Source organism: Equus caballus, chromosome 20 (assembly GCF_041296265.1).
Source record: "Equus caballus isolate H_3958 breed thoroughbred chromosome 20, TB-T2T, whole genome shotgun sequence".
Lineage (NCBI taxonomy): Eukaryota > Metazoa > Chordata > Mammalia > Perissodactyla > Equidae > Equus > Equus caballus.
In genome coordinates this window covers 25636536-25654627 of record NC_091703.1, presented here as the reverse complement: position 1 = coordinate 25654627, position 18092 = coordinate 25636536, and the positions used below count along the sequence as shown (strand labels likewise).

General features: G+C 40.5%; 1 protein-coding gene and 1 long non-coding RNA gene across 2 annotated transcripts; one reads left to right on the top strand and one right to left on the bottom strand.

The window, feature by feature from the left end:
- Positions 1 to 688: 688 nt before the first annotated feature.
- LOC138919409 (uncharacterized) lies at positions 689 to 10448 on the top strand. Its single transcript, XR_011429573.1, has 3 exons — positions 689 to 768; positions 6026 to 6184; positions 8559 to 10448. It is a non-coding gene; the product is annotated as an uncharacterized lncRNA (long non-coding RNA).
- H2BC6 (H2B clustered histone 6) lies at positions 6126 to 8804 on the bottom strand. The gene is made up of 2 exons (XM_070244169.1): positions 6933 to 8804; positions 6126 to 6306 (listed from the first exon to the last, which is right to left on the bottom strand). The coding sequence occupies exon 1, from the start codon at positions 7320 to 7322 to the stop codon at positions 6942 to 6944; it is 381 nt and encodes a 126-aa protein (XP_070100270.1). The 5' UTR covers positions 7323 to 8804; the 3' UTR covers positions 6126 to 6306; positions 6933 to 6941.
- Positions 10449 to 18092: the final 7644 nt, after the last annotated feature.

Genomic DNA, 18092 nt, shown 5'->3' with positions numbered 1-18092 from the left:
CATATCTAGACACTGAGCTGAAGACAAAACCACATGCCTTACACATTACGTTAGTGGGTGAGGGAAGGGATGGCTGACGAACTTGAAAGTATGTTGGAGGCAGTAAGTCCTACTTGAGAAACAACAGAAACACGTTAAGACTAACTAGGTAGGGTTCTCTCCTGGGCTTTGAAAGCACAGTGGAGAGAGGGCACCTTGTTTGGTGCTTTGCTTCCCTGATTTGCCCTCCTATCCAGAGTTACTGATTTCTTACTGGATCCAAAAAACAGCCTTTATTAACATACCTGTGGCGGATAAAAATATACAGATTCATGTTTACCTACCAAGTTATGTTAACCCTTTATTATAAATAATCTTCGAGTTGATTACACTCCGATTCACCTCTAGTTAAGATAAAGGTACTGCTGGTTGCGAGCCACAGGTGCTGACAAAAAGTGCTCCACTGGGCTTTTCAAACCTCATGATTCAAATTCTGCCCTCTTTCTCTTTACATATCAAGGAAGTGAAAATAAGCAAGTTCTCAGAGGGGTTACCCATTTCTTGTTTTTACTTCCTTTAAACTTTAGTGTCTCACGGGGACTATCAGCATGCCACTGTTGTCTTTGGTGTCCTCACAATGGGTTTTATTTTGTGAAGACTTGGGGGATTATTGTGATGTAGACTGGCATTTTTCCAATGAAATTTGTCCGCTTTATCATAATAAAAGCGTAGCTGGACAGGTGGCTCCCTGGCCGGAGGCAACATTTCTTGACTTTTCTAGTAGCGAAGGTGAGTATGTGCTCTCCAACAAGCATGAATAGGAGTCGACTCCCTCCTCTGGGCTTTAAAACCTTCTTTCCTCTTGCCACCAGTTATGATGGTATTGGTCTTGTCTGACCAAGCAGAGAACATCCTGCCCTAGGGATGGCAGAACAATGATTTGTAAGGAACAAGAGTCCCTGACTAGTCAGGAGGAGCAGGGCTGCCCCACAGAGCTGGACTAATCACAATGGGTCTGTTCCATGTGAGAATAACTATCTTTAATCTAATCTACTGTTGAGTCTCTTTGTTATAGCGACTTGACTTTAACAGACCAAGTACAGTTTTGTTTTCTCAACTTATTTAGCAGTGTGGACTATTCTTCTATTGGCTTGAAAGCTATTTTAAGGAAACTAATGCCAAATGAGCCTCTTTCCTTGGCATCTCTTTCACCATGTTCCATGATGGGCAGAACACAACGGAGGAGCTCTTTACAGGTTAGAGACGAATGGGTGGACTGTCCATGTGTCTTAGGCAGTTGTAATCTGGACATTTCAAAGTATTCTCTCCCCTTAGGAGAGTAGTTCTTAACAATATGTGGATCAAAAACTCCTTTGAGAATCTGTTTAAAAATACACATATGGACATAGACATTTCCTGTGGCTCATTTACCCTCTGAGGCTCATTCAGGGAATTCCCAGGGCTCCATGGATGCCTGTCACCAACCTGGAGTCTAGGATTTCAGAGTCTGAGGTGTAGAGGTGCAAAATTTAAGGACAGAGAGAAAAGAGCAGACATAATGCATAAAGAAAACATTGAACAAGAGTAAATTTGTTGCCATTTATTCCCTGTGTGCAGTGGACCTGTATCTTCTTGAGAAATTAGATCAAGTTCTAACATTTATTTTATAACTCAGAATGCAAGATAGATAGCTCATTCTGAAAAAATTTTGATTCTCAAAGGCTCAAATTTACTGAATCTCACTTTGAACTTGCCTTCCATTGATAGTAAATATGTAGCAAGGCCTAAATATTTAATTGTCTACATCGTTGAGCAAATCGTATATTAAGTTTGTAAGAAACTTTTCCAATCCCCCTCTTCGAGATAAAAAGGAAACAGAAACCTTGTACAGAGGGATGTTTACTCTTTGTCTTTGTGTCTTTGGTTAAATCACTTATCTCTGTGCCTCCGTTTCCTCGTGTGTAAAATGAAGATAACTGTAGTACCTATCTTACAGATTTGGGGGTGAATAAAATTAAATATGTGTTAAGCATTTTGACAAGTGCATGGCACATGGTAAATGCTCTATGTTTTGGCTATTGTTGTTACTGTTATTGCGATTATTATTTCTCATGATATTAGAGAGGCTCAGAGGAAAAGAATGTGGCATTTGAACCATGAAGACATAACGCTTGAAGTTCCGAACTGCCATTTTCTATCTTTGTAGTCGGTGGCAAATTACTAACCACTGTTCCATTATCTGCAATGTAGAAGAAACTTCATATTTTGTGAGGACTGAGTGAGACAATATAGGATAAATAATATGACCCTAGCAAGCGTTCAACACATACAAGTTTACATATATTCTTAAGAAGTTGCAAGTGTGTTAATGAAAGTTCTTTGGGATGCAAACATAAAACACCAATTCCACAGAATTTAAGCCAAATAAAATACTCTCTTGAAAGACAAGTTTACTGACAACACTTAAGGAATTGCTGACCGCTCAGGCCTGTCTTTCTCTTCAGTCCCTTTTCCGAGTTTCTAGGAAAGTGAATCTGATTGATCCAGCTGGGCAGGTGCCTGCATCAAACAGATATGATGGCGCCAGAGAGAGGGTAACAACATAATGGGGACATGGGGTACAGCCCTAAGTGAAGTTTTTACCAGGGAAGAGGAAATAATCGTGAGTCCTGAAGGTGTCCTAGATGATGTCCAGTTTGCCCATGAGTACCTGTAGCCCAAATTCCCAGTGAGTTCCGTTTACTATATCCAAAGCTCACGTCTACTCTCATCCTACTAGACGTCACACCGGCTTGGTCAAATCTTCCTCCTTGAAACATTTTATTTTCTTGATTTCTGTGACTTCACTCTCCTGTTATTTTCCCAAGATCACTTGTCACTATTTAGACTCTTTTGCTGTCTCCTTTCTAAAGTTTGGAGTGCTTCTATGATAAACTCACTTTACCTTTTCTCCATGGCTAATCTCCAATTTCATGCCATGCTGAAAATATTAAAATATCTATTTCCAAAATTTTCAAAACTTATATGTCCCGCCCCCATGTTGCCTCTAAATTCCATATTCACATATGGAACTATGCACTTGACATCTTCAATGGAATGCTCAAGACAATTTACAAACTGTCATGTCCCAGTCTCAGAAACCTCATCCTCTCCTAGAATTCTTTTTTTTTTTTTTTAAAGATTGACACTTAAGCTAACATCTATTGCCAATCTTTTTTCTTCTTCTTCTTCTCCCCAAAGTCCCCCAGTACATATTTCTATATTCTAGTTGTACGTCCCTCTGGTTGTGCTGTGTGGGACACTGCCTTAGTATGGCTTGACGAGCAGTGCCATGTCTATGGCCGGGATCCGAACTGGCGAAACTTTGGGCCTCCGAAGAGGAGCACGTGAACTAAACCGCTTGGCCACGGGGCCATTCCCCTCTCCTAGAATTCTTGATCATACACCCAAGAACTTTAGCAGAACTGTGGGGTAGTGGATAAGCATATAACCTCTGGAGTCACAATGCCTGGGTCTCACCCCAGCCTCATACTGCTGACTTCCCAGTCAGTTAAAAGGAGAGGATACTTGTATCTAGACAATGTAGATGTTGACAGGATGAAGGGAGTTAACCTTTGCAAAGGTTAGAGAGCTTGGCACAGTTTCCTAAACATATAAAGGGCTCAAGAAATGTTAGCTACTTGTTTCTTCACCCCCAAAATCCAATTCATCAATAAATTCTTTGGACTTTCTTCTAAATCTAATAATTTCACTAGCATTATTGCAATCACCTTTCAGTTCTTTCCTCTTTTAATTCAATAAAATCCCTTCCTCATATAGCAACCGAAATGCTTAAAAATTCTGATAGTTTCCCATAACTCGATAAGAATCTGGGTTCCTTCTTTTGGCCTATAGGGCTCAACATATTCAGTGACCTCTTTAATCCCCAGCTTCATCCTCATAGTACTTTACCTTTGCTTGCTAATCTCCTAGCACACAGGTCTTCTATTTCTTAGCACAAACTCCTCCCTGCCCCAGTGTTTTTTCTACCAACAGTTCCCCAGGCCTGGAACTTTTATTCCCTAGGTTGTTGGTTCTCTTATCTAAAGTGTAACTTAGTCGCTATCATGGCACGGGGTTTTATTTCAAACAATTTCATAGCACTCAGAACTCCTCTCTATTCGAAGTTATCTCGCTGAGTTATCGTGTATACTTTCTCTTTCCTCCCACCAGAATATCAGCTCCAGAAGAGCAGCCTCTTGTCTGTCTGGCTCACTGCTATATCTTAACACCTTGCACAGAGGAAATCCAATCAATATTTGACAAAATACTGAATGGAACCGCTTCAACTGCTCTCTGATCTCTCGTATCCGCTGCTTCATTCTTGCTGCCATTTCTTTGACTGGGGCCTTTGTTCGCATCCATCACTACATTTCCCTCCAATTCATCTAGTCTCCTGCCACCAGAGACGCCTTAACACTAGAGCCAGTTGTGTCAGGCCCTGCTCAAAAGGCCTCTACAACTTTTTGTTGTCTACAAAATCTAACCTTCATTGTTTGACATCCAGACCCTTTACCATCTTATACCATCAACTCATCATTACCACAAAGAAAGTTCCACGTGGGCAGGGGCTTTGGTTAGTTTGTTCTTCACCATCTATCAGCATAGTACCAGATAAGCAGCATCTGTATCTGCTGGGAACGTTTTGGAAAGCCAAGTTCTCAGATGCCCCCAGAACTAATGAAACAGAAACCCTGGGAGTGGGACCAGCAATTTGTCCTCTAACAAGCCCTCCAGGTGATTCTGATGCACACTCAAGTTTGAGAACTCTATTTCTTCAATATATAAGTTGGTGCTTGGCACTTGAATATGAATGAACCTAGTGGATGCTCCTTCTGTCTGCCTAGAAGGCCCTTGTATCAGGAAGTACAGGTGCCTTACCAAAGGCCATTTATGCTCATTCCTTTCTAATACAGCTTCAGTTTTGTTCAGGTTTCATCTTCCCTCCTTCCTTGTGCTCCAGGGAAGGCAGAGTTCCTCTCTGGTCTCAGGGATCGGGTCCTGATTCAACCACACCAGTCCTAAGGGTCTCATGTCCCTTACTAATGATTAGTTTGGGGCTGGATATACAGCCAGTGTTCCAGTTCTCTGGGACTGTGAGAGCCTTTCATAGTGGAGACCAGCTTCCCCAATAACGTGGTGATTAAGCTGCAATGTGAGTTGTTGATTAATAAACTCTGTGTGTGTGTTGGAGATGGATGTGGAATCAGGGGCATTTCAGGCAGGGAAAAAATATAAAGGCATGTTAGCTGAAGTGGTTCACAGTTTGTCCCCAAACTGTGAAAACACAAACATACACACCCTAAACCAAAAAATGGAGAAAGAGAAAACAAAAAAGAGACAAAGAATCCTCTGAGGTTGGGTTCGAGAGTTAGGGCTTGAGGCCATAGCACAGATTTTTTATTTTGAGCAGTGAAGGATCACTGAAAGGCTCTGAGCACGGACAACACATAATCAGGTGTGCTTTTTTAAAAACCACGGTGACGCTGGAATGGAAACTAGAGTCCTTATGGATGGAGGAGTTTCAGTATTATCTCAAACTAAAATCAAGGTGACCAGAAAAAGTGGAAGTGCAATTATAATTTGGTAACCTGAAAACAAATCATTTTTGTATCCCTGTACTTATTTTACCTTTTTGAGCAAATAGAGGGGAGACCAGATAGACTGGCCCGGAAGGCCAGCTAGGAGTATTTCTCAAGGACAATGACAGCAATTCGTGGGTGGATCTGGTAGTTCCCTTTATGGGTGAGGAGCCACCAACCCAAACCTTTCTCATCTAACTTTCGGAAGGATTCTCTACCTTATAGTTTCCAGGGAAATGAGGGAAGAAGAGAAGTTTTGCTGTTTATGTTTGAGGGTTTAGTCTCTTTGGCATGATGTGGTTACACACCGTAAACCTCCAGACCTCAGTGTCCGGCATCCGAACTTTAAAAAGCATCTCCTACTTCCACATTTCTTCTTCGTCTCTAAGTTCTGATCTGCCCTGGGCACCTCTCTTCTTCACTAGGATGGATCCTCAGTTACTGAACTGAGCAGGGTGAGGAGAGCTGGAGACAGGATAGGAACATGGACTGCAAAGGGAACTCGCAAGCGACAGAAAAGGACGGTTTGGAGGTTGCCGAGCCAATTTTTATATTACGTGGCCACACTAGTGAGACTGAGGCTGGTGAGTATTCAGAATTGTTTTTGCAGGTCTTGTTTGTGAAACCCAGTCAGGAGGAGAGCAGGGAGAGGACTGTATTCTCCATGGGAAAAAAAAAAAAGTAATGATGAGCGCTTTTTTAAAGTCTAGGAAATAAAGAGATAAAGCAAAATTAAAAATTGGTAATTACTGTTCCCTTTCTGGAGATCCTCAGCCACCCAACATAATACATTTGTAAAACAAAACAAAGCCTCACATAAAATGCTTAACCAGGTCTCTAAAGGCCCTAGGCAAAGGGCTGGAAAAAGGGAGAGTTGATAGGAGAGAATTAGACACTAACAAAAGAACCGGGGGCGTCACACAAAGATGAAGTTCCACTTTAAGAGAGTGGAATTTTCAAATGTTACCGTAGCCACTCAGACGCTAGAGAGTGACGCTTTATATAAAACGGACACCACAGATTTCACAGCCGTTTTGGAGGCTTCATGAAGCGCCGCCACCAGCCAACCCAGTACTTGAGCTGAGCAAATTTTAAAAAGGTGACCAGGAGCTCCACGGGCTTGGGAGGTCAGCACTAGCTGTTTTCAGTCCACGTTAGCATATGCTGCTGGGAACCCTTGGACATAACGACTTTAACAAGCATGTGCAGTGGCTTTCTCAAGCGTTACTAGTAACGCTAATAGAAGACAGTATAAGCTAGTGTGCAGCTCTCATTGTGAAAACTTGAGTGGCTCTTAAAAGAGCCTTTGGGGTTAGATGCAAAGACGCCTACTTGGCAAGTTTACTTGGAGCTGGTGTACTTGGTGACGGCCTTGGTGCCCTCCGACACGGCGTGCTTGGCCAGCTCCCCGGGCAGCAGCAGGCGCACGGCCGTCTGGATCTCCCTAGAGGTGATGGTCGAGCGCTTGTTGTAATGCGCCAGGCGCGACGCCTCGCCCGCGATGCGCTCGAAGATGTCGTTGACGAACGAGTTCATGATGCCCATGGCCTTGGACGAGATGCCGGTGTCGGGGTGGACCTGCTTCAGCACCTTGTACACGTAGACCGAGTAGCTCTCCTTGCGGCTGCGCTTGCGCTTCTTGCCGTCCTTCTTCTGCGCCTTGGTCACCGCCTTCTTGGAGCCCTTTTTCGGGGCCGGAGCGGACTTCGCTGGCTCAGGCATACTAAGTTTCGTTTTCTCCGAAAAAAAAGAAAATGGAGTCGGTGTCGCTGAATCGGGCCTATTTGTAGACAAGCTTATGCAAATGAGGACTTGGTTTTGCAACCGCTGATTTGCTCATTTTTCATGAGGCCATGACCTGCTCTCCCATTGGTCATATCCTGAGAGCAGTTTTCCAGGAGACCAGCTATTTTAATCTAGTAACCTATTTTATAGTAAATTAGGACTAATGTGTAACAATTCAGGTTAGTTTGTTGATTAATTTAAAAAACTACAAGTTGTTGTCTTCTGTATTTTGAAATGCCATGAGGCAAAACTCGTGGCACTGTTACGTCTCCGCTTTGGTTGGCCCGTTTACCAGTCCTGGAAAAGCTGCCCCTTTCCATTTGAACCTGAATTCTAAACCAATGAGAGGGAAACGAAGAACAGAGAAGAAATAGGCGATCTGCGGTTATCCAGACAATTTCGAGAACAGTATTTCCCACTGTAAACAGAATGCAGAAATGCAGCCTGAAAATTAAGGGCAAGGAATAAAACCTCAGAAAGCAAAATAAGATGTCTTGAAGGGAGATAAGAAAGGAAAGAATTTCTTAGACGATATAGCTACAATCCTTTGCACTGGAAAGGATCGAATCATACCCAGTTTAGCCACAGAGGAGGATCAGAAATAGTTCTTCAGTCTAACTAGTGAAAAGATTAAAAAATAATAATAATAAAATCGAAGAACCATGTGTTCAACAGCTTTATTTTTAATTTATTATTGTTATTATCACCATCTTTGGCTGAAACCAGCTTCTTAGCTAGTTCTTCCATTCTCATTTTTCCTTTCTAAAGACAGAAGTATCCTCCCTGAATTTGCCTTTTTTTCCTAACTCTTCCCCGCCTCTTTCCCATCCCCCACTCCCACCCTTCTGTCCCCCCGTCCCCATTCTCCCGCGCATGCGCACAGTAAATCCCGGGCAACTACTGCAGGAAGACTCGCAAACAAGAGCGCACTCCAGAGTTTATGATGTCCTATCTTTGTTACACGAAATAGTTAATTTGTCTTTCTCTCTTCGGTATTGAAAAGGAAATCTGAAGAATTTTTTGACTTTGACTTCTTTATTTCTTCCTTATTCCCAATTTAGCCAATGTAGCCATGCACAGAATAACAGCTAACTTGCTATATATGTATTCATTTATTTAATCATAAAAACCCTATCTGAGTATTACCTTTTTTTTTTTTTTTCCATTTTACAGAAAAGGAAACGAGAGGACCAGAGGCAAGCGGTCTTTCCCCCAATCCCATGACATGTAAAGTGTGGAGATGGGATGATGATTTAGGTAGAGTGTGGCTTGAGTATGGACCCTTCATCAGAAGACTGCCCTGGTGGACTGCTGTTGTAGAAAAAAGGAGAAAAGTTTGTTGTTTCTTCTAATTTTAAAAACGTGGGAAACAGAGCTTTTCTTTAGTGACTAAAAGAGATTGTTGAAAATGAAAAAGCTTTGGTTCTAGAATATACCTAGTCCATGGAGAGAGAAAAATGAGAAAGCAAATTCAAACTGGATTAAGGAAAAAGTGGCAGAAGGAAAGGAAAAAAAATAGACACAATAGAAGGAGAGGTGGAGGGGAAGAGTGGGGCAAAAAGAGAAAGAAATTTACCTGAAGAGGATGAGCTAGTATCTTGGAGATACTCAAACTATACATACAGAAAGGAAACCACAAAGAGGGATCCAGTGATGCAACCTTCAACTACAAGACACGGGAAGAAGAAGCCAGGTTAATGAGAACTAGTCGTATCATATGTTCAACTGGTAAAATAGGAGTATTGAGACCCATAACTGATTTTAATGAATTAGCATTGCTATTCATAATTTTAAAATTCCTGATAAAGACTTTAAAACGTCTGAACTTTTACATCTATTTGAACAAAAATGGTGGGATGGCAGGTAAACAAGAAAAAGATAAAGGAAATTTTAAAAACGGCAAAACTACCCAGTGGACCTGAGATTGCTTATTTTTGATTAAAGAGATGTTTAAAATTTTTAAGGTAAAATACATCATCCATACAAAAGGGTTTACACAACATAAACAAGAATAGTAAAACAAATACCTAGTACTCAAAACTCAGTTTAAGAACTAGTATATCATTAGTAATTTAGTAGTCCCGGTATAACTCTCCCCAGTTCAATCTCTCCACCCACCCACACACTCTCAGCTAAACCACGATCTTACATTTGTGTTAATCGTTCACTTTTCTTTATAGTTTCAATATTTAAGTATGGATCTGTAAATTGAACATTGTTTAATTTTACCTATTTTTATCTTCCCATACATGAAATCTTACTCTGTATATTATTTTATGATTTTTTTCATTCAAGCTTATGTTTTTGAGATTTATTCATATTGATAGATGTTACTACAATACGATCATTTTTACTGCTAAATAATGACATTGGTTTACCTAATTTATTTCTATAGACATTTGTATTGTGTCTCTTTGGGGTTATTGAGATCAATATTGCTGTGAACTTTCTTGCGCGTGTTTTCTGGTGTAGATGGGCATACATTTCTCTCAGATATATGTAAAAGGAACTTTCTGAAATATTTATCTTCCATAACAGTTGATCGATAGCCCTCTTATGACAAGATGGTTTTCCTGGTGTTACTGCCTAATTATTTGATCCTTTTTCAGATCAGGGACAGAGCACCCTTATCTTTGTCTCCAAAGAGGAGCCTGGAAGACTGCCTGGCATTTAGTAGCCACTTAGCATATGAATGATTCATTGAATGAACCTAAGGCATATAATCAGTGAGAATGAGAAACTCCATTGAGGGAATTGCTGCACACCTGGCCTAACTGAGCTGGAGGTGCTAATGGAAGGATACAGGCACATATTACAGCGAGAACCCATCCTACAATTGCACCATAAGCTTGCAGAGCCTCTTGGGGAGCCTATAACAACTATATTTTCTGTGATACCCCCAGACAGCTTGCTTGATAGGCATATTGCCCAGACTGACCTTTTTGCTATCAACAGGCTAATTAGTCCACCCAAAATGAAAAACAACAGGATATACTCTTCCCACTCTCTCTGTTTTTATCTCCATTGCTCTATTAAAATCTATTTTGACCTTTTTATAACTGACATTCTAAGTGTTGTCTCTTTCATTTATGTGAGTAAACTATTTGTGAGTAGATAATTAAAGATTTCCTAGTAATTATTTGAAAATAACTATTTTTTTGTCCATTTAACAAATTTATTTTAATCTCTGAGGTGCTGGAGTAGGATTGGTTTGTGAATTCAAGTTCATAGGCTAGAGCTGTGCCATCCAATATAGTTCCCACTAGCCACGTGTGGCTATTGAGCACTCAAAGTGTGACCGGTGCTGGTACAAAACTAAATTTTTTAATTCTACTTAACTCTAAAGAATTCAAAATTAACTTTAAAAATTGACATGTAATTATTGGAAAAATATTACATATATGTGGTACAACTCAGTGATCTTTTATAAACTCAAGCCATGTATGTCACCGCTATGCTCAAAACTCTGCAATAGCTTCTTATCTTCTTTAAAACAAAAGCCAAGGTACTTGCAGTGGCCCACAAAGCCCCGTAGGATCTGGATTCCCTTTACCTCTCTGATCACTGACCTTGCTGCTCCTCAAATGCCATGCACTTTCTACTTGAGAGCTTTTGCACTTGTTTTCTGTGCCTGGAATATTCTTCCCTAACATATCGCACATAGGCATTCACCCTCATTTTCTTCAGAGGGCTGATAAGGATTCATCTTAACAGAGTCACCACGTACATAGCCTTTCTTGGTCACCTTATGGAAAATAGTACACACTCCCCTCCCATCTCCGCCTCCATCCTCACACACATACAATAGCCTTTTTCTTCCTCTTCTTGTTCACCATATTATGAATCAAATCTTGGCATACTACATAGTTTATTTCTGTAGTTTTTTTCCTGTCCTTACTAGAACGTTCCTTGTGGACAGGGACTTCGTCTGGTTTTGTACATTGCTTTCTACCCATAACTAGAATAGTGTAGACTCTAAATGACTTTTTGTTAGAGAATGAAGGAATAGGAAAGTTTTGCTTCTCTTGATCAAAGCTACTTTCTGAGCCTCACTTCCTCTTATCACTTCCAAAAGCTGGTCCTACCTTTTATCTCTCCCTTTCTCTAGAATTTCCTTTTTTCCTTCTTCATTGACTCCCCTGTTTCAGACTATAAACATGTCCTAGTCCCTGATATATTATTAAAATATTTCCCCTCTGGGGCCGGCCCCGTGGCCGAGTGATTAAGTTAGCATGCTCCACTGTGGTGGCCCAGGATTTTGCCGATTCAGATCCTGGGCGCAGACATGGCACCGCTCGTCAGGCCACGTTGAGGCGGCATCCCACATGCCACAACCAGAACCACCTGCAACTAAGATATACAAATACGTATGGGGGGATTTGGGGAGATAAAGAAGAAAAGAAAAAGAAAAAGCTATTAAAAAAATGTTTCCCCTCAAATGTGCACCCTCTCTTTATTTCCCTCCTTCCATATCATGCAGCCAAGCCTCATTCTGGTAGAAGTCTATATTCTCTGCCTCAGCATTCCCTCATCTATTCTCTTCAGGTGACTATTTCTGTCCCCATTATTCAACTGAACCTGTCATTACTAAGGTTGTTAATTACCTGATAATTCATGATTCAATCTCAATTTAATCCTCAGTAAAATGTGTTGCTGGGAGGAGTATGTGAGAGAGTATATGTAAAATCACTTGCCTTAGTAGCAGGCACACAGCAAACACTCAAAACTTGTTAATTTTCCCTTTAATATCCCTCCTTCCTATCAGTCCCCACCACTTTCTTACCTCCTATCCTAATTGTCTCAAGTCAGGACGAACGCAGTAGATTCCCAGACAGTCTCCTCCCTGCCATCAGACTCCACCAGAATCCATCCTCTATTCTAAAGTCAAAATGATCTTTCTTGATCGTGTGACTTACTTAAACCCATTCATTAATTTGCCTTTATCCCTAAAAGTTTTCCACCTTCCAGCCTCACTCCCCACACTGAGGCAGCCACGATGAAAGGATGATGTGAGCAAAGCAGGAAGAGTACACAACAACTCTGAGTAGTCAGGTTTTTTCAAGGATGGATTCTGAAGACAGCTAAGCAGGAGACAGCACACAGTCAGTGCACATATTTTATCAAACCCTAGTATTGGAGCAAACAGATTCCAGATGTTGGAAGTACAAAGGAGAAAGACTGTAATTTCAGAGAGCAGTTAGGAATTAAATGTTACTTACAGGATTTAGAACTTGTCTCTAGATTCTTGGGCCAATAAAGATATAAGAATTGGGTTTAGGGGAACATAATTTTTCAAATTTTGATATATTTGTGTTCTTTAGAGAATTTTATAAATATGGTCTTATCTTTTGGTGAACCATAGGCTCCTTCTTGTGTTTATTGGGGAATTCTGAAACCCCTAAAAAAAATTTAACATCTGCATCATTTGAACAACCGTAGAGAAAATTCTCACGGTAATCGTCAGCTATAGTATGAAGTCTTCTGATCAGTTTTTACCCAGCAGGGTGAACTTTAAGTCACCTCATGTCGTCTAGTGTGGTTGTTGTGAGGTGATTACTCCACAGATTTTCTTTCACCCCGTCCTCTAGGGTGCTGCTCAAGTCACACACTTATGAACTAGATTATCTGCTTGTCATCTTGTCAGAAATGGCTTTCTCATGGTATTACTAGTTACCTTCCTGAGATCCTCCATTAGCTGGTTACTTTCTGGCTTACATGCCCTGTGCAACATCCCCTTCAGTCTCTGATTTCAGCCACAGCTGATGTTGACAGTTCCATGTTCAATGACAACATCTCATCTCAAAGACTCACCATCTCTCTTTTATTTTTCGCCTCAGCCTGTCTCTAGAGGCACAGAAACTCATTCATGAATCCAGCAATGTTTAGAGAGAAGAGGTCACCATAAAAGGGAACTTTGTGAGTTTTTAAACAAGTGTTAATGGAAACTCAAGAAAAGTGATTCACCTTTCACAGCAAACATCTGATTCCCATCTACAAAGGAAATCAAAGGGCTTTTTAAATGAAAAGAGCAATAACATAACATAATAATATAAAAACAGATAATGTACATAAATATGCAATATTTATAAACAGATATATAATACATTATATATCTAACATAACTGAGTATTAGGGTTCCAGCAGGAAAAACATGGTTCACTCAAAAGGGGTGTGTCACAGTTGGGGTTCTTCAGGAGGCAGACACTGAGACAGTTAGGAGTACACTGGAGCCACTGGGAATTGGCACTTATAAAAGAACTCAAGGTTGGGCAAGGCAGATCTGATGAAGCCTCCAGCAGCCCAATAAGAGCTTTGTGACAAACTGCCCATCAAGCGAGTTCTGAACTGGGGGGAAATGACCAGGCCCTTGACCAATGCCTTGCTCAGTCACTGACCAGGAGCTGCCCTAAGAAAAGGGTGACCTTAGCTTGGAAGCTGAGGTGGACCCTGATGAAGCTTACCACTAGAGGCTGTTGGATAACCACACTCCTCATAGTTGAGCAGCGAGTCTTTTCTTGAAGAATGATCTCATCTCTGTGTCCACCATAGCATGATTTAAGAGAGTTTAATAAAGGGACTATTTACAAAGTTGTGACAGGGTTAAGGGATACCAACAAAGAATGGAGAAGGACCTTGGGCCTTTACTCCCTCTAGTTTAGAAGAGGCAAGAGAAGTGCAGACTCTGAAGAGAGCAGTAACCATAGGAGAGGCTGCCCAACAGGAGCTGTGGCTTTTGCTAGAGAAATCTAGTTGCTACCTACTTTTTTGTAGGGAGGGGAACCAAGCACAATAAATACTTTGCTCTCCTTTTTCCTCCAATCTCGGATCTCCTACTGGTGCCTCCCATTAACCAACAAGAATCCAAAGGGTAAAGACAGTTGTCTGATGTAGTGCAGAGATCAGCCTTCTAGGACACAGAGTAGGTGTAGAAGGCAGAGGATGAATCTAAAGGAGCCAATAAAGATGCATGAGCAGAGGAGGTAAGGTAGTGGCAGTGAGGGTGAGATGGGGAAGGTATCTCAGAGATGGTGAATTAGTTTTAAGCACCTGCTCTCAACTAATCTGAAAAATTTGATCTGATCAGAGTTTGGTCTGCTGTTTATTTTTTAATGTTTATACTTTTTCTAGAATTGAAATTGTTAGACCTAATGAATAAAGAAAACAATTTCAGACCTAGACATTGCAATGGAGCTGCATAATACATATTTTTAAAAGTAAAAGAAAATCTTAAATTTAAAAAAAAAGTAAAAGAAAATCTAACAGAGAGAAAAATAGGATAAAATACCATGGAGGGCTGGCCCCGTGGTCGAGTGGTTAAGTTCACGTGCTCCGCTGCATGTGGCCTGGTGTTTCGCTGGTTCGAATCCTGGGTGCAGACATAGCACCACTCATCAAACCACGCTGAGGCAGCGTCCCACATGCCACAACTAGAAGGACCCACAACGAAGAATATACAACTATGTACTGGGGGGCTTTGGGGAGAAAAAGGAAAAACATAAAATCTTTAATATACCACGGAAAGTCAGTTAGAATGGCAGCAGTAACGATATATTCTAGAAAATAATGAATAATATCTTTAGAGTGCTGAGAGAAAATACTTTCCACCCTGAGTTTTAGGACCAGCAAAATCAGCATTCAAAAGCAAGGAAGAGATAAAGACATTTTTAGATACATAATTTGTCAGAGATTTTGCATCTCACATATCCTCACACAAAGAAACAAAGGAATTAAAGACAGAAACTGAACCCAAAGAACAGTATTAAAGGCAAGAAGAAAGAATAGCAAGAAATTAGAGAAATATGTTGGTAAATATAAAATGTAATGTATATAAGATATCTACCACCTGCTCTTTTTTGTTTTTTGTTTTTTGGTGAGAAAGATTGGCCATGAGCTAACAACTGTTGCCAATTTTCCTCTGTTTTGTACACGGGGCACCACCACAGCACGGCTTAATGAGCAATGTGTAGGTCCATGCCTGGAATCTGAACCTGTGAACCCCGGGTCACGGAAGCAGAGCCTGTGAACTTAACCACTACACCACTGGGCCAGCCTTCCCTGCTCTGTCTTGATATACATTTTAAAATGGGCTTTTCCTACCACTTCTATAGGTGTGTCAGAGAAGTTTTCTTTAAAAAAGTGAATTAACTTGGTCTCTTTACTCATCACAATCATTAATCTTTTAAAATGATTTTTTTTTTCTGCTTTATCTTCCCAAACCCCCCATACATAGTTGTATATCTTAGTTGCAGGTCCTTCTGGTTGTGGGATGTGGGACGCTGCCTCAACATGGCCTGATGAGCAGTGCCATGTCCATGCCCAGGATCTGAACCCTGGGCTGCCGCAGTGGAGCATGCAAACTTAACCACTCGGCCATGGAGCCAGCCCCTAAAATGATTTTAATTGCTATTGATATGATCATCAGGGGAAAATCCTTATATGAATTAAGTCAATCTACTTACTCATTGAAATTATTTAGACATGGGATAGTGAATTCTAAAAACCCTATTAAATTAGTTTAGTTATTTTCATTGGTAGGATAAATTGTATGTATTTCTTTTTAATAACTCAATTGAGGTACAGATAAGATGATGCTTCTGTGAATGAATTTCTGATAGTGTTCTTTCAGGTAGGATTCAGTCCTCTGTGTTAAAGCAATGAGGCAAAATGAATGGCAACCCTTACAGAAAGGCAAGCTCCATGAGGGCAAGGATTTTGCTTGTTTTATTCACCGATGTATCTCCAGCACTTAGTATAGTGCCTGACAAATAGGAAGAACTCAATAAATATTTATTTTTAAAAACTATGAATACTTTGAGCCTTTTAAGCTATATACCTGAAGTAGAAAAGATTGGATTTTTGTGTAATTAAAAAACAGTTCACCTCATCTTTCTAATTGATAAGATATCTATTGCTCTTTCTTATTCAGCCCCTAAAGTTAGTTCATAAGCACTTGACTCTCTTCAGAGCCACAAATTTTTAAACATGCTTTTGTTGCTCTCCCTGACATTGCCCGGCTGGCTCCAATGCTATTTTTCTAACACAACACTTCATCTGAGAGATCCCCTGATTTTCTTAATTGTAGCCTTACACCGCTGCACTTTCCTCTGCTTGCCTGCATCCTGGAGGAATGGTCTCATTTCCCATTGACCCTTGCTTCCCAATTAATTTAATCAGCTGCCTTTCTACTAGGGTCTGGCTGCTCAGACTGTGGTCCCTGGACCAGCAGCAGCAAGCTACTCAGGAGCTGGTTAGAAATGCAGAGTCTTAAGCTCTACCCCAGACCTACAGATCAGACTCTGCATCTTAACAAGATCCCCAGGTGATCTGGGCGCACTCTACAGTTTGAGAAGCACTGTGCTGGGGAGCTGTCCATATGTTTGCTCTGATCTCCACAAGCAGGGGAAGAGTGAATGGCAGGATGAAACAATGGTCATAAAGGGGCATATTTCCTTTGAATCTCTCTTCTTTCTCATGTTTTGTAAACGCTGTCCTTGTTCAATTCTTTGTCTAGGATCAGTTGTTGTTATTTGGTAGTTTATATTAGCATAGCCATTAGCTTTGTTTGTTAGTTTATATTAGCTGAACCAATACCACCTCTTTATTTAATTATTAGCTGAGAATTTGATATATTTTCATTATGGGTACAATTGAAAGCCAAAACTATGGAGTTAAATCAATATACCATCATTTTAAGTGTGGCAATTTCTCTAACTTTACTCAAATTTCAGCCTCCTCATGAAATTTCACCCTGAAAAGGGCACCTCTTTGTACAAACGTATGTGATCATTCTGTGAATAAAGCACATTGCCTGGAAACACAAGATCCTTGTGGTCTGATTTATTTCCGATTCAGACAAATATGAATAATAAAATAAGAGCATCAGGTCACTAATACTTGACAATTTGCCCCAAGTGAAAAAAAAATTTGTAGCTAATTATTGGGATTATAATATTTAAATCATGGATCTAAGGGGCCAAGTAACTAATTTAAATGTGTGAATCATGAGCAGATGAACCTGGCCTCTATGTAACATTAAAGAATGATGAGACTTGACCCAAATTGGAGTGCTCATTACACACCCATAAGTGAACATAAGTGAGGCCATCTTGTTATGCTAAATGGCCCCAGCTTCTCCTCTGTGTGAGTACTTGCTGCTCTGCACGTACTCTTAAAAAATTCACATTCTCTCCTGATTCATGGTCTCCACTTATTTATGTACTCCCCTATAGCTTGATAAATTAAAATTTTGTTCTATGAGTTTCTCTCCAGTAACAGGCTGATTACAGGTGGAAAACACACCTACAAGATGTTCATCATCACCGACAGCAGAAAATAACAATGAAACATAGTGGAGCCCATAATGCCTGAAGGCCAATCTTTTAAATACCCTCCTTACTGCCCTTAACTACCTCAAGATTCTGTAATTCTTGAAGATGGCTTTTTTGAGACATTAGTCTGCCATCTTCCTGATTTTACTGGCTAATTGAATTAAAACTTCCTTTTTCGATCACTAACTCATTGTGATTAATTGGTTCAGATCGCAGCAAGCAGAGCAAGCCCAGTGCTTTGTATCACACCTACATGAATTTAGCGAAACACATACAGCATTCAGGGCAGACAAAATATTTCAAGAGTTGTGTTAAATAAAAAACAGATCCACACTGGTAATGAGAGCCTTTTTTTGAAAGGATTATTGACAGGAGGTGA